Raw genomic sequence first — 23,713 nt, 5'->3', positions numbered from 1 at the left:
TCTTCCACACAGTGCTTTTATATTCAAATTGTGCCAGCACAGATGACATTGTGATTCAATTTTATAACATACCGTTTCTAACAAATTCTGTTGTTTTGCTTTTATTTTCTCTTCTAGATGTATGTTACGGGTGCTAGATTCCTTTGGGACTGAACCAGAGTTTAATCATGCTCACTATGCCCAGTCTAAGGGCCACAAAACTCCATGGGGGAAATGGAACCTTAATCCACAGCAGTTTTATACAATGTTTCGTAAGTTTATTTATTTATTTGTCTCATTTCTTTACTGCCCAATTCTCGTATACAACAACTCTGGGCGGTTTACAGATGATAAAAATAACATATCACTAAAATAATACAGTATAAATATAAATACAAAATTCAAGGTGGCAAATACAGATCTTATCATTGGCCCCATCACGGTGCCAACCACCCCCATGAGTAGCTATTCCCCCCTCCCACCCCAAGCAAGATGCCACAACTAGATCTTAACCCCCTTCTGGAAGGCCAGGAGAGCGGGGGCCTGTCTTACCTCCGGGGGTAACTTATTCCAAAGGGCGGGTGCCACGGCAGAGAAGGCCTTTTCCTGGACCCTGCCAATCGGCAATTCCTCATGGACAGGGTCCGTAAGATGCCCTCTCTGCCTGACTGGGTGGGACGGGTTGATGTAACGGGGGTGAGGCGGTTCCTCAGGTAGCCTGGCCCCGTGCCATGTAGGGCTTTAAAGTTAATAACCAACACCTTGAATTGGGCCTGGAAGCAAACTGGCACCCAGTGCAGCTCGCACAGCAACAGTGTTATAGGTGCCCTCCTTGGGGCTCCCAACACTGCTTGCATGGCCGCATTCTGCACCAGCTGTAGCTTCCAGATGCTCTTCAAGGGTAGCCCCATGTACAGTGTGGTGGTGTAGTCTAAACGGGAGATGACTAGGGCATGAGTGACTGACCGGAAGGACTCCCAATCCAGGAAGGGGCATAGCTAGTACACAACACAAAACTGTGCAAAGGCTCCCCTGGCCACGGCTGCCACCTGCTTTTCGAGCAGGAGTCGTGAGTCCAGGAGAACCCCCAGGTTCCGCACCGGATCTGTCTGGGGCAGTGCAACCCCATCCAGAGCCAAAGATGGTAAGTTCCCAGATACCCAGGAGCCCCTAACCCACAGCACTCTGTCTTGCCAGGGTTCAGCTAAAGCCTGTTGTTCCCCATCCAGACCCCTACAACCTCCAGGCACTGAGAGAGGGTGGTCACAGCATCACTTACATCACCCGGGATGGAGATATATAATTGAGTATCATCAGCGTATTGACAATACCTCACCCCATGATGACAGATGACCTCAGCCAGCGGTTTCATGTAGATGTTAAAAAGGAGCAGGGAGAGTACCGAACCCTGAGGCACCCCCCAAAGGAGGGGCCACGGGCCGGACCTCTCACTCCTTATCAACACCGTTTGGGACCAGCCCTGGAGGAAGGAGGTGAACCAGTGCAAAGCCACACCACCCACCCCCAACTCCCTGAGTTGGCCCAAAAGGATACCATGGTTGATGATATCGAAAGCCGCTGAGTGGTCAAGAAGAGCCAGGATAGATGCACTGCCCCAATCCCGCTCCCGCCATAGATCATCCATAAGTACAACCAAAGCTATTTCTGTCCCATATCCAGGCCTGAAACCTGACTGAAAGGGGTCCAGATAATCCGTTTCATCCAGTATCCTCTGAAGCTGCAGCACTACCACCTTCCCTAGAAAAAGAAGGTGGGAGACTGGATGAAAATTGTCCAGAATGGTGGGGTCCAGTGATGGTTTCTTGAGGAGGAGGTGTACCAGCGCCTCTTTAAAGGCTGCCAGAAACATTCCCTCCCCTAAGGATGAATTCACCATTGCCTGGACCCACCCACCCATCACCACTTCTCTGACAAGAAAACCAAGTCCAGTGTGAGGCCACTGTCTCAAGTCTGGTCACAAATAATCTGAGACAGCTCCATGGCTGCCATGGTAGCCATGAACTCCCACGCTGCTGCCAAGGCATGCCCCAGGGACAGTAGATTGAAGTCCCCCAGCACCATAAGTCTGGGAAACTCCACCGCCAACCCCGAGACAGTCTCCAGCAGCTCAGGCAGGGAGGTTGCTATGTAGCAGGGAGGCTGGTGCAGTATTTTAATGACAAGTTAGTCTTGTCATTAAAATAACTCAGTATCATTCACAATTTATGCTTCTCTTAGGAGTATTTTTCATGCTGTCTTCAAAATTAAGCCAACAGTTAAATTAGTTCCTTTAGTTGAAATTTTGTCTCAGCTAGTAATTTCTTGCTTAAAATAGCTATATGTTGTTAAGGTTGGGGAAATAATGCATTTATCCAAAGGGAACACTACTTTTTAAAAATTTCAAATATGCACTTGGAAGGGTGTCTTAGATTCCTGAAGAATATGATAAAGAGACCAGCAGGTCTGAGAAATCCTCCTTTTGTGGGGTGGGGAACAGATTTAAATTCATGATGTTTCTATCCAGTAAGTATAGACCCTTTATCATGCTTCTAGCAAAATTATTTTGCCATATTTCTGATAGTCAGTTGTGAATTCCTTTAGAGAGTATCTTATAGTCCCTTCCCAACGTCTCATGGTTTACTTTAATGTGGAGCTGCTAACTCATACTAATCCTAGTTGCAAATATAATTTCAACCTTTCACTGTGAAAAGTTTATGTCATAGGATAATCCCAGGTTTTATAAAAGTGGGAAAATACGTTTTTAAGGTAAACAGGGCCTCCCATAATAATCAGCTCAGTTCTAAGGAGTTTGTTTTTAAATGTTTGCAGAAATAAAAAGCGAGTTTGATAAGTTCAGTGTGTTTCTTAGCCGTGGACTCAACTCAAGCATTTGTTGTTTGATTCAGATGTTCTTCCTGCTTCTGAAGTTCCACAGAATTTGGAGACTCTGGAGGACTTCATTATGGCTCCAGTAATTTTTTTTTAAGGAATATGAAGTATAGTAGTTATTTGTGCAAACTTCTAGAATAATGAGCTTGAAGTCTTCTCCTGGTATACCAGAAAAAGGTTGCTTTAAATAATGTTAGATTAGTTTCTTATAACCTTAAAATACGTCTAATATAACCAAAAAAAAAATCTCTTTTGTGTATAGGAGACACATCAGAGAATGCTCAGTAAGGTAACAATTATTTCCTATTGAAGATGTAGCTCAGGAGTTGAAACAAACTCATATTTGGATTTGTTCTATTATTGCCACACTTTGGGTTTAAATTCATAGTTCTTTTAAATAGGATTTTGGATTGAGCATTGTGATTTAAAGATATACATGCTTTTATTAGGTATTTAGTATTTGGAATCCATCAAAAATTGTGGACTTTGGGGCATGGGAGCTGGCTAAAAGTACTACTATACACTAGTGGAAGGGAAAATCTGCTTTGGATTTGTTTCAATGGATTGTTGCTGCATGATTGCAACATTTGAATTAGGTTGTTCGTAGTAGAAAAGGAATGTGACCTTGGAGCAGGATGGTTGAAATTTGGAGTTGGTGTGTTGTAACAGTTTTCCAAATATTTTTCCTTACTTTTTTGTATTATTATTATTATGGCTACATTATAGTAATACTGTTTTATGTACGTATACTTTTTTCTGTTGGTTAGTTTAATGTAATTATAGAAAAAACCTTTTTTCTGAGCATGGTGGATACTAACACTTTTTGTGGCTGTTTGAAATACCAAACTTTAATGGATATAATTTAATAATGACCAAATAGCTTATGAAAAATATATTAATATTCCATGAACTTCATGGCCTAATCACATCTTTGAACATATTGAAATAATGTGCCTGTTTAGTTATTCTAAAATGGTAACAATTTTTGTAAAGGGATATTTTCATCCAACTTCTTCAAAACCCTTTTTAAAAATAAAAAAAAGGATAATGGTTTTTGCAATTAAACAGTTCACCATACACAAAATTATAACCTAGGCTGTAATCCACATTTAAATGCTGCAAAAATAAACAAACATATAAAACATTATGTTCATTACATATATTTATAGCACATGAAACATACATCTGGATAATAGAGATTTAAAATCTGTTTTGAAAACAACAGCTCAGCGTATCTTCTAGACATTTACAGGCTGTAAAACGTCTCCTTTTTGCCGGTGTTACAGTGATCGATACAGTGATAGAATAGTAAACTTTTGTTGTTTCATTTGCAGCTCACACTCCAGATAACAGTTTTCTTGGGTTTGTTGTGGAACAATATCTGAATTCCAGTGATATCAAGCACTTCAATGTCATTAAAAGGCAGGACCAATCACTTGTTTATGGGAAAGTTGATAACTTCTGGAAGGTGAGTTGCTGTGTTAAGCAAATTTGTTTTGGTTGAGCATGACACAAAGTTGATGACTTACAATTTGATAATACTTTTTCAGACTTTTCTGTTGAGGAGTTTTTGGGTCAAAACAGTAGTTCCCAATAAAACAATGCAAACATTCCCAACACCTGCTGATCAAAAATGACTGACCTACATCATCCTAAGCCCTGCTTAGGAAGAGCAGCATTTTCTTCTACCTTCTTCCTTTTTTTTCATTTTGAAAGATTTTACTTCACACCTCAGTGAAAGGGAACTCAGATTTAAGGTTGGCAGATTATTGTTAGGGAGTGTCTAGGTTCTCCCTAGAACAACTGTAAAGTCCCTCCTTTATCTCATTTCTGCTTTTAGAACATGTAGGTCAAGAGTCTAATCAACTGTAGGATATCCAAGGCTGGATATTCTCCCTTCAAGAGCTGACCCCTCTCCCTCCCCATCATTTTTGAAAGGAAAGCTTTGGTATGTCCTGTTGCTACTGTTATGCCCTCCTAGGGATTGTGTATACTATAATGCAGTGTTTCTCAACCTTGGCCACTTGAAGATGTGTGGACTTCAGCGCCCAGAATTTCCCAGCCAGCCATGCTAGACTATTGGACTAGTACCTGTAGACCAGATATTCTGGACTAGTACCTGTATTTTTCTTGGCAGGTTTTTTTTGGGGGGAGGAGTGGTTTGCCATTGCCTCCTTCATAGGGCTGAGAGAGAGGGACTGGCCTAAGTTACCCAGCTGGCTTTGTGCCAAAGGCAGGAGTAGAACTCACAGTCTCCCAGTTTCTAGCTCAGCATCTTAACCATTACACCAAATTGGCTCTCATACCTAGCATCTTTTTATATTTATTTATTTATGGTCCAAGACCAAGTTACAGAATTCAAAATTAACAGCACACTATTAATACATGCATAAGTAACTATATACTGTGTGTGTGTGTGTGTGTGTGTGTGTTATACATACATATATAGAAGGAAGAAACCGTATAAAAACATTTCATTGAAGGGACCAAACAGTTTCTATAAGCTAAGTCTATAAAATCTCCATTTTATCTGAACATAGGAAAGATAAATTCTCCTAATTGTGATTAATATCTATACCACATGGTGTTGTGTTGACATTTATCAAATTTATAGAGAGAAAGGAATTTTTTTTACAAAATATGTTGATAATTATTTTACTATATTAATTAAAATTGAAGATTGTAATTACTTTTCAACAAAAGTAATTGTCTCTCGTTGATAACATTCAAGGGTTTTATAATCCATCTGTTTAAAATGCCAATAATTATGGAAGAGATTGGCCCAGGCAAGGTCATAAGTCATTATGAAAGTCAACAGAGACTTATAGTATTGTCATTGGTAATAATTAATTAGTCCCAGTGTAGCAGCCCTCTGGCCAGCTTGCCTGTTAGCATCCCATAAGATGGAAGTTGTTTATCCTGAAAGAAAAATACAAAAGACTATACTGTTTGAGCAGGTTTAGCCATCTCTGGAAATGAACCAAAAATGTTTGGAGGTGTTGTGGACATAGCACTGAGGGTAAAGCAGGCCTGTTTCAGGGCCAGACCTTCCCTTGAACCACTTTCAGTTACTTCTAGAAAACACTCCCAAAATGACATGGTCTGGATGGAAATGGATCATTTCAGAGTTTTTTTTTTAATGGTTCATTCCTTGATAACATATTTGCACAGCCCTAATCAAGTATAATGGAATCCCACCAATTGGCTATACTTCTTGCCATTATTAACAGCAAGTTAGGAAGATAATATGTCACATTTGGTTATATCTAAAACATTTAGATACTGTGTCACATTAGGCTCTAAAAAAATTGGTTATATCTCCTTTTAATTTATATATTTGTTTCCTTCCTTGTTCATGAAGATTGACTGCCTGCTCTGTCTACCATATATATGTCTATTTATCGGTTGGACATCTGTTTAGCAGTTTTTTCCCAAAGGTCACTTAATTTTTCCCTATTACATTTTGGGAAAATATATTAGAATAATTTAATCAGTGTTTATTGTGTAGAATATATCTGTTGATCTTGCTTAAGTTGACTCTGTAATGGCTTGAATTAATGAAGTACAAAATCATCTTTATTCTTTTTTTATAAGAATTTTACTGAGTTTAAAGCAAAGATAAAAACTACAAAAAAGAAAAAAAACTAAAAAAAGAAAAAAACTAAAAAAGTGCAAAACACAAGAAAAAAAATACTTTTGAAGATTACATAGAAAGGTGACTTCAACTTTCAACGGGAAGAATATACAACAATTTCCATACTCAATCCCTTACCAAGGACCTTATCAAACCAAGATCACATTATTTGTATAAATCCTTCCATTAACACTTACAAATCACTAATGCAATTGCTCCTTCCCCTTATATAAAAAATAGATATTTATATAAATTTCTAAATCAACTTCCGTCCTCCATACAAAATCATCTTTATTCTTGATATATTACAGTGAATATTATTTATTTATAGCTAGTTCTTTTAAAGTTACTATTTTTTCTGTTCCTCCCCAAAATCAGTTTTCATATTTTTGTAACAAAGGGGGGGGAAACATCCAAAGTTGATGTTGTTTATATTTTCTGTATTCTAGATTCATCCATCCATCCATTCATTCGTTCATTCAGTGCTTCTAGGAAATTGAACAAAGCCTAATTAACACATTCCTAAAAAATGGTGGAAGAAGGTGGTAGTTTCAGGTTCCTGAGCATCTCACATCTACAGATTTCTGATACTTAAAGTGAATGGTTGTGACAGGTAGTCTGATAAGACAGAATGGCTAATTGTATATTATTTTTTTATATACAGTAGAAAAAATTATAAATCAGACTCTACCCCCTCCCCTTGATATTACCATTGTCCATGCACTAATCTTTCCTACTGTGTATGAAAAAAACACACAAAAGTGTTCATGGGCATTCGTGACTTAAATTGTGGGGAAAGAAGGTTTTGACTTACATTTAATAGATAGTAAACGTTTAATGTATTTGTCCATATTCTGAATAAGCATGGTAATCAGACTGTGTTCTGTACTCACAATACTGGGTCGCTGGACGCGATGGCGCTGCGGGTTAAGCTGCTGAGCTTGCCGATCGGAAGGTCGGTGGTTCAAATCCGCTTGACGGGGTGAGCTCCCGTTGCCAGTCCCAGCTCCTGCCAACTTAGCAGTTCAAAAACATGCAAATGTGAGTAGATTAATAGGTACCGCTTCGGCGGGCAGGTAACGGCGTTCCGTGTAGTCATGCCAGCCACATGACCACGGAAGTGTCTATGGACAAAGCTTTGAAACGGAGATGAGCACCGCCCCCTAGAGTCGGACACGACTGGACTTAATGTCAAGGGAAACCTTTACCTTTACCTTAAACATTTAATGTATTTGTATTCTGAATAAGCATGGTAATCAGACTGTGTTCTGTACCATACTGGGTCGCTGCTAATAGCAATGAACATATCAAAAAGTTAAAAGTTGTCTAATATTGCCAACTTAAGTCCAGCAGAGAGTCAGTTTTTTTTAACTAGATTTTTCTTAGTTCAGGAAGTGAAGCAAGTGTCGGTTTATAATCTCAAATGCAGGTAGCCCTTATTATTCACAGGAGTTCTATTCTAGTATAAAATGGCAAATATTGAGACCTTGAATCTATGGGAACAGGAAAGTTAGGTTTCAAAGCCTTTTGTCATCCTCTTCTGCACACAAGGACCTCCTCCTCCTTCCTCCCATAGTAGTTGTCTACACAATATATCTGTATTTGCTCCTCCTCTTCATTTGGTCATGACAGATCTCACAGGATCAGCCCAGTCCTGAGGCTCCATGTGGCTTCTTTCTGGCAGCTGGCCTTCTTTACTTAGGTGGTGATGGCAATTTTTTCATAATCTCAATGGACAGGTCTCTCAACCATGCCATGGATGCTCCAGTTCCTGCAAAGGGTCAGACAACATCAGTGGATTCCATAGGGCAGACTGGTGTAAGCAGTGTCACAGCATTGTGATGCAAATCCTGCCCCTTACCTACATATATTGAAACAGGGTGGAGCTTCCAGTACAATGCAGCTTTAGTCAATCTGATGAAAGTGACAAGTTCACATGCTAGCCTCCAGTGGTACGATTGAGAGGCCCTGCTACCAAGATTATCAGTGCCATGCAGAGCACAGCAGCCAGCATAAGCCACATGATGCAAATGGGTAACTCCTGTTACCAGCTGAGTAAGTTACTCCAAAGGAGACAACCTAACCCTTAGAAAATATACTTCACACATGCACAAAAACCCATCTGCCATGCTGAAAGCAGATAAATTAACAAAAAAAAAGTTAGAATTGTGGATATAGGAAAACCTTTCTGTGAATATTAAAGTCTGGTCATTAACAATCTGTATGTGATGAGACTGTTAATAATGAGGGCCAGCTGTTTTAATTGAAAAGCTAGCTTTTACTGCTGTTCCAGAACATATATTACATATGATATTTATTAAGAATTTTGATTATAATAGTAAAATCTAATACAAACTAAAGTTAAAGAAAAGAGTATAAAAAGGAGTAAAAAGTGCAAGGAGAAAGAAAAGAAAAAGTAAGAATAGAATAAAGAGAAAAGAAACATATAAAGAAGTGACTTCCAACCTTCATCACAGCACACATAAACAAATTTAGTGACTCTTCACCCTCTCTAAAGTTACAAACATCTCTTCATCCCATATCCCATCTCTTATCTATAAACAAATCTGTAAAACATCTTCTTTTCAGTCCTGGTGTCAGCAGAAAGTCCATAAAGAGTTGCCAGAAGTAACAGCCTATCTTGTTTTAACCTTGATCAAATAAACCAACTCTATATTCCTTCCTTTTTCTTCTAGCAGTCTTAATCTTTTCTTCATTCAAATATTGTCATAGGATTTGATTTCTCTTCATTTCTTCTTTGTCTCATTGCACAGAGTTCAAGGCTTTAACAAGCCTCTTTTGTAAATCCAATAGTAAAACATTATCCAGGTCACACTCTTGGTTTGTCATTTGTATTCCCCTTTTAAATTTTAAAACCTCAGCCAGTTTCTTTTGTAGATCCAGTGAAACATCCTTTTCTAAGTCATTCTCTTGGCCTGTTAGTTGTAAATAGACTTTTGATACCATCTCTATCTTGTCAGATAAAATTTGCTCTACATTTGTCATTTCTTCAATAACATCTTTTGGGCATAGTCTATCCATAGAAGCAGACATCATTACTGATATTGTTGATATTGTAGCTACTATTTTCTGATTCCATTCTTCAAAAGTCTCCTTCAGTATTTTTATTGTTGTAACATTTTGCATCATTTTGTAGGCTTGTATATCTTTCCTCTACCTAAAATCTTTAGTCCCCTCTAGTGTCCAGTTTTTGAAATCATGAAATTACTTACCTTTGTTATGTCTTGTAAAAACCAAAACAGAATCTATTTCCCACAAAAGCTGTTCACTCCTTATAATTAATCCCAAATTCTTATTGTAAAAGTTTCAATTTTTCAATTTTATCTGGATCCTTAGTTGGTTTATAACTTTCTAAGATCAAAATCTTACTTAGCTTTTTGTTGTTTATTTCAGATTCTTTAAATTCTTAAGCTTATGATTAAAATTTTCTTTCAGGATTGAAAGCAAACTCACCTGGCATTTTCAAACTTCTCATTCTGAAGGTCTCTAATAGCTTAGAAGTAGTTAATGAGCAATTTCCAAAAGTGATTAGAAAGTGAGGTTTGCGAACTTAGTGTCCTTTGAAAATCTCTGCCGTGGTTGCAAGCAAGATAGCTGATCCTGTTGTCTCCTGGTGCTCAAACCTGTGGAAAACTGCTGTCCTGAGGTCTTCTTGTAAGGAGCAGCCATCCAGAACACATGTGGATGATCTCCTTTCCTCTCCTTATCCAGAGAGGTTCCAAGGAACCGGTCTACTTGCTGGTTCCTTGGTCTTTGCCACAGTCAGCTCCGCTTTTGTAGAGCCATCTTCAGTTCGCTATACCTACCCTGGAAGTCCCTTAGAGCACATACTACGATTGTATTAAAAGTGTACCAAATAGTCTTTCTCAACCAGTTGTTCTCCAGATGCACTGGATTTCAGTTTCTCTTTCCTTCCAATTCTTGTTGTTTATTCGTTTAGTCGCTTCTGACTCTTCATGACTTCATGGACCAGCCCACGCCAGAGCTTCCTGTCGGTCGTCAACACCCCCAGCTCCCCCAGGGATGAGTCCGTCACCTCTAGAACATCATCCATCCATCTTGCCCTTGGTCGGCCCCTCTTCCTTTTGCCCTTCACTCTCCCTAGCATCAGCATCTTCTCCAGGGTGTCCTGTCTTCTCATTATGTGGCCAAAGTATTTCAGTTTTGCCTTTAATATCATTCCCTCAAGTGAGCAGTCTGGCTTAATTTCCTGGAGGATGGACTGGTTTGATCTCCTTGCAGTCCAAGGCACTCTCAGAATTTTCCTCCAACACCACAGTTCAAAAGCATTGATCTTCCTTCTCTCAGCCTTCCTTATGGTCCAGCTCTCGCAGCCATATGTTACTACGGGGAACACCATTGCTTTAACTATGCGGGCCTTTGTTGTCAGTGTGATGTCTCTGCTCTTAACTATTTTATTGAGATTTGTCATTGCTCTTCTCCCAAGGATTAAGCGTCTTCTGATTTCCTGACTGCAGTCAGCATCTGCAGTAATCTTCGCACCTAGAAATACAAAGTCTTTCACTGCTTCTACATTTTCTCCCTCTATTTGCCAGTTATCAACCAAGCCGGTTGCCATAATCCTGGTTTTTTTGAGGTTTAGCTGCAAGCCAGCTTTTGCACTTTCTTCTTTCACCTTCATCATAAGGCTCCTCAGTTCCTCTTCGCTTTCAGCCATCAAAGTGGTATCATCTGCATATCTGAGATTGTTCATGTTTCCTCCAGCAATTTCAACTCCAGCCTTGGATTCCTCAAGCCCAGCTTGTCGCATGATGTGTTCTGCGTACAAGTTGAATAGGTAGGGTGAGAGTATACAGCCCTGCTGTACTCCTTTCCAATTCTGCAAGTAGGGAAAGTTTCACATTAGGGATCTGATGTAAAAGTTATTCATTCTTCTGTTAAATGAATTCTGTTGTTATAAACTTGCTAAAAAGGTGAAGGGTAAGAGGGAGAAATTATATAGTACCTAATAAAAATTATTGCACAAGATTTCATTCAGCTGATACTTGGGGAAGAATGGTATGCACATGTGTTTCTTGGAACATAATTTTTCCAGAAGCTGTAGTATTGCTCTAGAAAGAAATAAGGCTTGAAAAGTGATGCCAGAAATGGCTTTAGGCTTCTACATATGCCCTGGTGAGATTTTGAAAAGTATCCTTTGCATTAGATTTCATAATCTGTTTCCAGGGGGTTTAAGAGAATTCTCTAAAGGTCTGCTTTTCGCTTACACGTGGTTCATTATACTGCTTAGCTTCTGAATCTAGCATATTAAGCATTATTTTTCTAATTTTTCCATAAATGAAAATTTTCAAACAAGTGGTGTATCTTTTCTCCCAAGATTTAAGATTACTTTTGGAATGGGTTATGATTATCTTAGAATTCTTATCTCCTTTTCTCCCCCAATAATCTCCAACTTACTTTTTAAACCTTGTTCCTTTGGGGAAAACACAGAATGATCTGGTTTGTTTATTGTGTTTGTGTGTGTGTTTTTTAATCATGCTTTTCAGGCAAGTATCGGCTTCCAGGTAAATCATTTCAATAAAATAACATGCTTACAAGCTAAAAGGAGGAGATATACAAGGAAGAGTGTATGTAGGGCAATGAGAGAGAGAGAGGGAGGAGGTGGGGGGGAGCCCAGAACAAGGAAAGAGCTGGATATAAATTTTGTCTGATTTGAGGAAATTCTACCCCCTTTTGATTACTATAGTGTAGTTTGGGCCAGTATTTTAATAGCTGTCCAGACATGATTCTTCCTCTCACCTCCAAAACAAAACCAAACTAGACATTTTTACTGGCTTACTTTTAGAAATTTAAGCAGTAATTTTAGACAACCTTTTTCTTCCATCCCTTTGTCAGTCCACTGTAGTTTTGCAAGTGACTGATACAGAATTTCCAATTGTCCTGTTTAAAATTCCAGCTTCTCGGGGTTATATCTTTCTGTTAATATTGCCTTCAGAGGGAGAGAGAGAAAAATCCCTTTCAGCTTTTTGTCAACCAAAGAAGTGAAAAGTCGTATAAAGAGACATTTTTAAGTGTAAGTGAAAATAATAGGCATGAAGTCACAACAGTTGCCTACATGATGAAAAACAAAAATGTCTTTTGTAAATGGAATTTGATGAGAGCTCTCAAGAAAATTGACAAAGCAGGTCTAGTTGCTGCTGTTCTGTGTGTTTAGTGCTGGAGAGATATTTTTAAAATCTCATGAGCCTGAGTAGAATGGGTATGTCACTTCGTTTTATGAATAAACTAGCTCCTTCTCTGTTTCTAACCAACATGTGCCTAAAGAGTTTCTTGTGTTCCTGCTTTCTTTTCTTTCAATACTGAAAAAGACCCCAGTTCCTTAATATTCACTTAACCCTTGGTTTATTATTTGATTCTTCAATGAACAAAATTAAGCACACACAGTTTCGTTTGTATTCATAAATGCAGTATCATAAAACAAATTTAAGTCATAGCGTTGCTCATTTACATCAATGAACATCAAGTATGGCACCATTCAGAAATAATCTAGAGTGATTCATGAGTTATCAGTTTGTGAATAAATTATATGCCATACTTCCTGCTCTTTCTCTTACTCTGTTTACAAATTTAGCATCTTAGTTTCTTAATTTACATTTTTCTGTGAATCACATCAGAATTGAAAAATTGTAATTTATGGGAATGGGATAGAAAATGAGGCAGAGTACAGATGCACAATCAAGTTTAGACTGATAAAGTCTGAATTATCAAATCAAGAACATTATGTTAGTCCAGCTAATTATTCCTTTGTGTTCTATTGCTTCGTTAGGTCAGTAGGTATTTTTGGATACATTCTGAGAAGGACATGCTGAGAATGCCATATTTATGATATTCAGCTTTGCTGCATTCATATATAATGAGTTATGCAAGTGCTCTATGTTGTCATTTTCTCTGAATTTAAAAAAATAATAAAATCATTGGCCTAATTCCTTCAAGATTCTTAAGTTTTAGCAAAAGCTTTTATCACCTCAAAATATAGATATCGTAACCCAAAATATATTTTAATATTTTAAAAATGAATAATAACTTTCAGGGATGTTGTGGCAAAACCAAAATGGTTTGCTTTGTTCTGTTGGCAGTCCTATCATCAATGTTCTTTGAAAGCACGATCAAGCTGATCACTCTTGAGATTTTCTGGAAATATACATGGGACATAATGAGTCAACTTCGTTGTCCTTGAAATCCTAATTTTTATCATGATCCTTCCAGCTGATCCACACTGACAGAGAATTTGCTTCATTTTCTCTATGTTAGAAGAGCAGTTACCTTCTAGGTTGAGTACCTGTCATCGCTGCAAAAAGACAGTGCTTCTTCCTAGACTTCACGATCCATCTGAAAGACTTGAATTTTCTTCCCGGTACCTGGCTAAATAGTTCAGTAAAGCTTTGCTGTAAGTTGTCTGAACAAGAGTACCCCCTTTCTGGAACTATGTTGGGCAGTGACATGGACCTAACCCTCTAGCTTTATTCACCTCTGTGGTTGGAACAGAGATATGCAAGTTTTGAAAAAGTTCTTTTTTGGTCACTATATGACCACCAGACCCTCCTGGTAATAAGCTGGCTATTTATCCAACCCAGCCTCCTACCTTGTTTGGCATCAGGTGACCTTGATGTTTTTTTTCAGACCCATTATGTTAATCTTAGGAGCTGCAGGGGTAAAGCATGACATCTTGTCATGTTGTACACATGGAGGGCAGGCCTCCTCCTTGAAATTCTATAAGCTCTAGAAGTTTCAGAACAGTCCTTGGCACAGGTGTATAACTGATATGCATGAATTCACAGATAAGCATTAAAAAAACTGCTGTAACAGGTAAGTAACTAACAATTTTACCTCACTGCTGGCTTAACAAACAATTGCACACAGATGCTCTATGTAACTGGTTAATTCTTCTACCTGGTTTGCTTTTTCTTTCTAGGATAAAAAGTCTTATTTGGATGTCATTCATACCTATACAGAAGTCCATGGAACTGTCCATGGGACAAGCGCTGTCTATATGCCCAGCTATGTTAAAAACCATGGGATTCTTAGTGGCCGAGATTTACAGTTCTTGCTAAGAGGAACAAAAGTAAGTTAGCTGGTTTTTTCAAAGTTTAAATGGGTATGATCTAACTTACTTTAAAATGCTTTAATCTTCACTGTTTGGAACTCTGTGCTCCTTTGCTCCATAATATGTTTAGTTCCAAAAAGTTCCTTTGGAGTATAGAGAAGTGTGAACATAGCACCTGTCTGCAACTTTTTAAAGGGCCCACAACTTTTCCCAGGGTCACATAGACATCTTCTACAGCTACCGTGTGATCCTGGGGGAAAAGTGTGGTTGCTTTAAAGAATTGCAGATAGGTGTTAATTTGTGGGCCTTCATGTCCTGAAGCATCTTTGAGGAATCAAATCCAAAATATTGCGCAACCCTATTCCATAATAACCCCATTTTATTTCATTTTGTTTCATTCTGTCAGGTAATGTAGTATTGATACTGTACATATGCTAAAGGCTCCAATTGTATTCAGCTGTCTTTTCAGTCAGGTGCCTTCAAGATTAACTGAAGTGTGCTGCTCATGGAATATGGGACTTGAAATTAAGTAACCCTAGAGGGCACCCATTTGGAGAAGACTACTGTACGTAGAAACCAGGAAATAAATCCCACTGAATTTAATAGGGCTTGTATCTCAGTAAATAAGCATAAGGTTTGTTTTAGGAAAGCTTTAGGTTTCTTTCTCAAATTTTGGTGCTACTTTGTTAGGGGCAACTGACATTTTTCAGCTGAGGAGTACAACCTTTCTTTTAGGGGTATCCAGAACATTGAAATGCCCCATTCTGAGTTTAAAACATACAGACCCAAACAGCCTGTAGGTATCTGGACCACACTTCAGTGGCATCACTGGTTAGCCCAGGGTCAGGATTAAAGTTGAGTATTATCAGCTAACTGATGATGCCTTTCCCCTGTTGGCAAATGACCTCACTCATCTGTTTCATGTGGATGCTGAATAGGAGAAGGGAGAGCATTGAGCCTTGTGACACCTCACAACTAAGGTGCCTAGGACCCAGTCTTTCCCTACTACTAATGTTTGGAACCACCCCATTCAAAAGGAGGAGAACTGCTGCAGAACAGTATCCCCCACTCCAAACCTTCAGGGGCAGTGGAGAAGGATACCATAATTGTTGTTATTCAAGACTGATGCAGGGTCAAATAACTTCAGAAGGGTCATACGTTCCCTATCCTGGTCTCACCAGAGATCACCTACAACTGCAGTTGGTGCTATCTTCACACCATACCTGGGCCAGAAGCTTGATTAAAATAGGTGCAGGTAATCTCTTCCTTCCAAGGCCTTCTGCAGCTGCAACCCCATCACTTTCTCATCTTCCTGAAGATGGAGATCAGTCAGAAATTGTCCAAAGCAATGGCTTCTTGAGGAGGAAGCACACCACTGCCTTCTTTGGGGAGGACAGTAGCACCCCTTCACTCAAGTATGCATTTACCACCACCCTGACCCAGCCGCCCATCTCTGGAGGCTTTCACCTATCAGGAAGAGTGGGGTCCTATAATAGTATGTGGGAAAGACCTTGGGAGATGGGGTGAAGAGGTACTGCCTAGGGAACTGTCAGATTAGAGATAGCATAGGCCGCAGCTGGATAGTGGGTGGGGCAAGAGGCTCAGAAGGGACCCTCCCTAGTTTCTTGGGCTGTAAAGGAGGCAGCGGGAGAATTGTACTTTCAGACTTGCAAGCTTGATATCAGCCTTACTTGGTAGACCAGACAGGAAGCACAACTAAATAAGCTGATTCTACTTTATTGTAAAGCTACAGTACATTAACAGAATCTTGCAAATCTGAAAGTACAAATCTCCCACCATCTCGTTTACAGCCCAAGATACTAGAGAGGGTCCCTTCTGAGCCTCTTGCCCTTCCCACTATCCAGCTGCAGGCTATGCTGTCTCTTACCTGACCGTTCCCTAGGCAGCATCTCTCTGCCCCATCTCTCAAGGTCTTTCCCATGTACCATTGCAGGTCCAGACTAAATTAGATGTAATGGTATCTGGGAATGACCTTGGGAAATGGGGGAAGATATGCCACCTAGGGAACAATTGGATAAGAGAGGACATAGCCTGCAGTGCATAACAGGCAGAAAAAGAAACTCAGAAAGGAACCTCCCTAACTTACCAGGCTGTAAAAGAGACAGTGGGAGATTTGTACTTTTAGACTTGCAGGATTCTGTTAATATAGCCTTACAATAACATAGAATTAGCTCATCTGTGTTTCCTGTCTGGTCTACCTGGGAAGGCTGACAGTAGCAGAGGCTACAGAGAACACTGTTTACTTCTTCAGAACTCCCAGGATAAACTTATTGCAAATCATCCACAAGACAGTCCCTCCTCAGGACTTGCTCAGCTGCTAGTCAGCTTGGGGTGGATCAGAATAATTTTGTCATCCAGATGCCTCTCCAGATCCTCCAAGAGACTATAACACCCCCATCCTTCCCTATTAAGGCCTGGGTCACTTTAAAAAGGGCTACTGGGGATGCACTAAGAGCCAGAAAATAATGACATTCTGCCTCTCTGATTACCACAGTATAGGAGATCCAAGTGCTCAAAGATGAAGTAAATGCTAGCAGTAAACATTTAGAATTTCCCTTAGGAAAATAAGATAATCCTCACCTGTAAAAAGGCACAGCTCCCAGGTTCCACAAAAAAGAGATTTTCCTTAACATGTTGACAGCATAGAAGAGAAAAGAATGTTCCAGTGTTGAAGTAACAAAGAATGTTTATCTAACCAATGGCATTATTTTCTGTACCTAATTAAAACCAAATCATCACTGAATTGTTGATGACATTTTCATATCCTTCAGCCATATTTCTGTTGCAGTTAATTAAAAAAAATTCAGATTGCCTAAACTTTTATTTCAATCAGACATTTCTGACAAAAATTCAGAAATGGATAATTTTGTATATCACAGTGTTAAACCAATGTGTTTCTGAGGGAGTGAGAGTCAGAGGGATAACTAAACAATTCTGATCTATCACTGTGCATTTTATTTGGGAAGTTTTCTTTTAAAGTTTAAATGTCATTCTTGGCCTCATAATAAGAAATAATAATTGTGACATGATTATGGTAGCTATCTCCTGTGGTTTCATCCTGTCTCCTCACTCCAAACTTCCGTAATATTACTATTCAGAGACAAGTTTCTTGCTTTTTGCAAATTATAGAAAACAGTCAAAGAAAATGTGAGTATTAGAATGCCAGTAATAATCCTTGTATTTCCTGTTTATAAATCACTTGTTTTCTGTTCCAATTCTCTTATAATACGTGAATTTCTAAGAATAGCCTTTTAATACAACTTTCCACTTAGTTATGTTGCTGTAGATAAATTCACATTCCTGCAAACTTTTCTGCCACCTACTGTTTTACTTGGAAATTTTTTGTCTCCTTGAATGCTGTGGTCACCTAACCATCCAGCAGCACCAGAGGATAATCAGTTGACAAAAACTGGCATAAGCAATTCAACTGTAAAAGCTGCATTCATGTGCATTTTGGGCACTTTTCCAAATACATTTTAAATCAGTTTGCCCTATTGTAATCTGTTGCTCTTAATTATTAATTAACCTTTCGTATATGTACTCACAGACAACTTGCAGATATTTTCCACTTTTGTATTCTGTTTTTTTGAGAAGCTGTCGCTGAATTCACAAAAACACAAATTCCGAAAGACCATTGTCATAAGTTATTTGCCAAATACAAACTAAGTAAGGTTGTACTAAAAGACACACCACACTAGTTTCTAATCTGGGCTAGATAGGGTTTAGAGCTTGCTGTTAATTAAGGCATGATTTTATCAATCTCAACCCAGGCTCTAATAGCAGTCCTATTTTAATGTTATTTATAAGTGCATTTTAAGGCTATTTTTGCACTGAGCAAGTGAGGCTTCTCAGCTGAACATCATTGTGGAGGGGTTTGAACACGCTGGTAGTAGGTTTGTTACTTTTTCTGGGTGGAGTTATTTTCTGAAATGTTTACTGAGCAAATAAATACAACTGAAGAGAGCAAAATTCTTTGTTCCATTTTTTCCACTGTATCACAAAAGAGCCAACAGACAGCACCCCCCATTCTTGGAAGGTTGTTTTTTATGAAAAGGTTTAGGATCTCCCCATCTGCAACAAGTTGGTTCCTGCTTGACAGCACTCTCAAACCCAGCCAAGCTTACGCTAAATCCTGGCTACCTTAAAAGCCTCTTCCTGACAGCCAGGGCAAGAAATTGCAAAGGGTTTTGGAACAGAATTTGCAAAAGATGAAAAATTTGGGGAGTGAAATGACTCTATTTAGTATTCATGTTCTCAGCACTGTTCAAAAATACAGATTTATGAGTTAGATTCAAACGAGTTTTCTGAAAATGCAAATGTAGAAAGACCTAACTCAAGTGTTTCTATTTTGCAGCTTTTTGTGGGCCTTGGGTTCCCATATGAGGGTCCTGCACCTTTGGAGGCTATTGCAAATGGATGTGCATTTTTGAATCCAAAGTTTAATCCACCAAAAAGCAGCAAAAACACAGACTTCTTCAAAGGCAAGCCGACTCTTAGAGAGGTATGTTTATTTGTGATTACTGCTGATTTAATATGTGAACAGTGTCCTTTGAAACACATCTTTTAAATACAACACTGTACTGAAATACAATATGTTATTGTTCTTATCATGCCATTATTATTGGCATGACATGGCAGAGTTCAAGCCAAAGAACAAATCCCACTTACTTTTTTTTTTTACTTCACAAATGCTCTGATTTTTAGTCAAGCTGAACCAGCAACAATTACCATAATGGGTTTCTGTCACTCTTCTTCAATAGACGTGATGAAATTGCTGTCCAACCATTTCTAGAAAGCTAGTTCCTTATGCTTTAAAGAATTAGCTGTTTTTTATCATTAGTTTAGCTAATTATACCACTTAGGGCTTAGCTGTCTCACGTCCATTATTAACTTGTCCAACTATTAAGAGTTGTAAGGGAAGCCATTTTGAAGACATCCCTGTTCACAGAGACCTATTTGTCTCTTCACCATAAATTACTAAACAGTGTTCCTTCAAAGCAAAAGTTGGTGCCTGGTCCTTTGGCTTCTTGGTGACAAAATTAGGGATGGTGCAGAATGTTCAAGTAGACCATGTCTGGACTGAAAACACGTTTTCTCCAAGTACAAATCCAGAAAACCCAGATTGTAGGTAGAGGTTTTCAGGGTGGAAAAAAACAGGAAAAAGGTACGTCCTGGTGTTAAACAGCAGCAACCAAGAGAAGTGCAAAGAATGTGGTGGAGGGGGTAGGCTTGCCCACTGGGTATACGCCACACTTGAATTCAAGCATGGTAACGGCTAAGTGGATGTAACACATAGCGAGGCTTTGGACTGATCACAGTCTCACAATCCATGCAACGGAAGGCCAAGTCAGATGTGCTGGATATTAGTTTGGCTGGACAACACCCTGCCCAAAAAAGGTCCCCTGAATTTCCAAGCCAACTTGTCTAGGCAGTTGCCAGGAGTCAAGAGTGACTCGAAAGCACCCCGAAAAATTAAAAACTACTGAATGCCTAAAAATTGTTTGCTGCTTATCATTTCCCAGGGGTCCCTAAAAGTATGATAAATTATTTTTTTTGATAGGTGAGATATCAGAAAAATAAGTAAAGCCTTCTTAAATAATATGATATATAACTTTGAAGGTTACTAAATAAACATAAACCCTAAAAATATGACATTTCTCTCACTTTTCTTTCAGTTGACATCTCAACATCCCTATGCTGAAGTCTACATTGGGAAGCCTCATGTTTGGACAGTAAATATCAATGATCTTTCTGAAGTGGAACAGGCAGTGAAAGCAATTTTGAAACAAAAGGTTAAGAAAGATAATTGTCTTTTTAATCAGTGCTTTAAAATGAAATAAAACGTATTAGGCTGTATTATGAGGGTTTGTTATGAAGAAGAAAGTTTTATCAAACAAAGATAAACATTCTAGAAAACTTTTTCTTTAATGTTATAATCTCAAAGGTTGGAAGTTGTAGTAGTATTAAACATTTCCTAATGAATAAAAATACCTTAAATATATTAGTATCAAGTAAGACAGAAATTGGACGTGATAATTTAAAAATAATATGAATTACAGGTTCTCACTTCCTGTCCACTCATTCAACAACCATTCGAAGTTACGATGGTGCTGAACTTTACGGCCCATTTACAACCATTTATGATCTTTGCAGCGTCCCTCAGTAACTTGATTGCCATTACAGGCTCATCCTGTGCCTGATGTATGTTTTGTTTTTCTTTTTTTCCCCCCTTGCAGAGCAGGGCAATTGGAGAGAAAGGGATTGCAAGAGAGCAAGCTGTTTGCTCTTCTACACATCGAAAGCTGTGTGATCGCACTGGCAGCCCAGGGTTGGGAACTGCGGGTGTGCTATGGAAACAGTTCACAGTACTCTCTTGAAATCTCTTCCTCTCTATTCTCTCTGTCCTGAGAGAAGGGGAGCGGAGGAAAAAAGCAAGCAATTTCTGAAGGCCATTTCTCCTTTGCCTGACCCTTCAGTGCTCCCCCTCCCCCAGCAGAGCAGAGAAGTTGGAGAGAAGGAGATTTCAAGAGAATAGGCTGATCAAAAGCAATGTGATTGTGCCAGCAGTGGGAAAGGGTCTGGCAAAGGAGAGATTGCCTATAGAAATTGGTCGCTTTTTCCTTCCCACACCCCTTCACAGAGTGGAGAGATTGGAGAGGAAGAGATTTTAAGAGAGTACTGTAAACTGTTTGCGTAGCATGCCCATGGCTTCCAGCAATGGGCTGCGGCACAATAGCATCGCTTTTGGTGTGTACAAAACATTAAGCAGGCACTCAAGCATTCCAAAGGGTGGGGGATCGCTTAGGAGGCAAACCAAATCCAAAAGTGTGAAACTGAGTAGTCTTGTCTCTTTCCAGCTGGAAAGCACAGTCACAGTTGTGTGATTTCCCACTTAGTGACTGCTTTGCTTAGCGGTGGAGTTGCTGGTCCCTATTAGGGTCATTAAGTGAGGACTACCTGTTTATTGCATTAAAATCTGTAGAATTAGAACAAGTATTGAGTATTTTTCCATTATTTGGAAGAGAAGTTACATTTGAGGAATATGAGGGGTGGATTTTTTTTTTTAATACTTAAAATGATAATTTTAGGGGGCAGAAATACTCGTCTAATAGCACTAAAGCATCACATTAGTATGTAACTTCAAATATCTCTAGATACCTCTCATGTGTGCGTTTATTTAAGGGAAATAGCACTGTATTATGCACTGAAACCTGTTGCTGCAGTATGAAGATTAGATACTTAGAATATGAGAATTAGAGAACCCATAAAATTGTAAAAGAGATTCTGATGAAAATACTGGATGGTGAATACTGTTGCTGTAAAATTTGCAGAGTATCCTTGCTTTGTTGGGAACCAGAATATTCCCAATGGCTATGTAAAAAAGGGAATTATACATGTCAGTGATAGGCTTCTCAAACCAGGTGCTCTTCAGATGTATTGGGACTACAGCTGACATGATTCCCAGCCACATGACTGATAGTACTCGAAAGTGTAATCCCAAAACATCTGGAACTTACTGGTACAGTCCAATATTTCACAAGTGAACTTTAGCTTTCACAGTAGGAATGTCCCTTGTTATCTTTCCCCCTTCCCAAAAGATCTCCAGTAATCTGTAGTAGATCTCAGGCTGTATGTGAGTAAGGAGGAATTCTTTCTGTTGGGAAATGCCACTCCATCAACTCTTGGTGACAGCTCTAAGCTTACAAATGGATTTAACTGAGCACTTGTTCAAATATTAAGCAGACTGATGTTCTCTGAAAAGTGTGTTCTCTATTGCACAATTAAAATGTATTTACATTGCTTATATAACAGATTGAACCTTACTTGCCTTTTGAATTCACATGTGAAGGAATGCTTCAGAGAATGAATGTGTTCATTGAGAAACAGGTATGGTTTCTATATCAATAGTCATATCCTTTGTAAGTATGCAACGATTTCACTTTTAGAAGGAAATCATACTTCATAATTTATTTTTAACTGAGCTATTACTCAGAACCAAATACCCATTAGCCTTTTCCTGTCTTCACTGAGCAGTTGGTATACTGATCCTTTCTGTTCCTTTTATTTTGAACATACCTGAAGATGTGTTTTTTTCATTATTTAAAATCCTTTGATAACTTAGCTTTCTTGACATTCCCTCTACATCTTTGGGTTACAATTCTGTATTCTTCTTCAGGGAGCTGCCCTCTTTCCAGTTCCTATATTTTTTGTTCCTAATTAATTCTCAGTCTACTATTCATGGTAGATAATTAATAGTTTTTTTCACATGTAGTGTACGTTTCCAGGATTGTCTAATCTTTTCTGCCTTATATTCTTTAGATCTACTTAGGTTAAATCCCATTTGAATGGTGATTTTTATCTAATATTTAGGCATAGTAACTTGCCTTGTTTCTTTAGAAGGATCAGTAGCAGGTACTAATGTATTCTTCTCACCAAAGGATTTTGTTTTTAATGTTAAGCTTCTTAGTTTTATTGCTTTGTAAGGTAAGATTAATTTCAACAAAACTATTACTAGATTCCTTCAGTTACTGAGTAGCCTTTTATTCAAGCAGTGCTTCTCTGATGGCTAAATGGGAAGACAGTTTTTGCTGATTTCTTTGTCCTCTTGATGTTCCCTACCCCTTCCTCCTAAAGTTTACTCTGAACAGTTGGAGAGAGTAGAAGGGTAAAAGTAGTGTCCCTTGGAGCTAAGATAGGGATTCATGGAAATTTATTCCATGTCCTTATTACCTCAGATCATTTAAGCAGATATCTGTCTGGGGTCATAGCCACCAATAGAATAATATGCTTTCAAAGCTACTTTTTCCTTAAGAAGACGCATATTGATTTTTGACATCTTGTTGAATCTCTCAGTCAGTTTCCCTATTAAACTTTGCAGAATAATTGCAAATATTGAAACCAATTACATACATTATTTCCTAAATTAGATCCAACCTTGACTCTCTGGTTAAACTGTTTTTCATTTGGTGATATTCTTTAGCTTCAAATGTTACACTGTATAAATATTTATCATTAAATATTTGTACTACAGACAAAATAATAGTTTCTGTGCCCCAAACTTTAAGTAGGGTCATCATATGTACTAGTTTGCTTTCCTTTCCTTT

At 38.6% G+C, this 23,713-nt stretch overlaps 1 protein-coding gene across 1 annotated transcript in view; it reads left to right on the top strand.

Annotated features, from left to right (window-relative positions):
• The window catches only part of MGAT5 (alpha-1,6-mannosylglycoprotein 6-beta-N-acetylglucosaminyltransferase), a 157,741-nt gene that overhangs the window by 125,184 nt on the left and 8,844 nt on the right, over window positions 1-23,713 (top strand). Inside the window, exons 10-15 of the mRNA XM_063288708.1 lie at window positions 118-251; window positions 4,203-4,336; window positions 14,457-14,606; window positions 18,964-19,110; window positions 20,285-20,401; window positions 22,422-22,496. Coding sequence (XP_063144778.1) covers window positions 118-251; window positions 4,203-4,336; window positions 14,457-14,606; window positions 18,964-19,110; window positions 20,285-20,401; window positions 22,422-22,496 — 757 coding nt within the window. The remainder of the gene's footprint in view (window positions 1-117; window positions 252-4,202; window positions 4,337-14,456; window positions 14,607-18,963; window positions 19,111-20,284; window positions 20,402-22,421; window positions 22,497-23,713) is intronic.

This window comes from Candoia aspera, chromosome 1, assembly GCF_035149785.1.
Source record: "Candoia aspera isolate rCanAsp1 chromosome 1, rCanAsp1.hap2, whole genome shotgun sequence".
NCBI classification, from domain to species: domain Eukaryota; kingdom Metazoa; phylum Chordata; class Lepidosauria; order Squamata; family Boidae; genus Candoia; species Candoia aspera.
The sequence above is the reverse complement of the archived record's forward strand: the minus strand, read 5'-3'. Positions and strand labels throughout refer to the sequence as shown.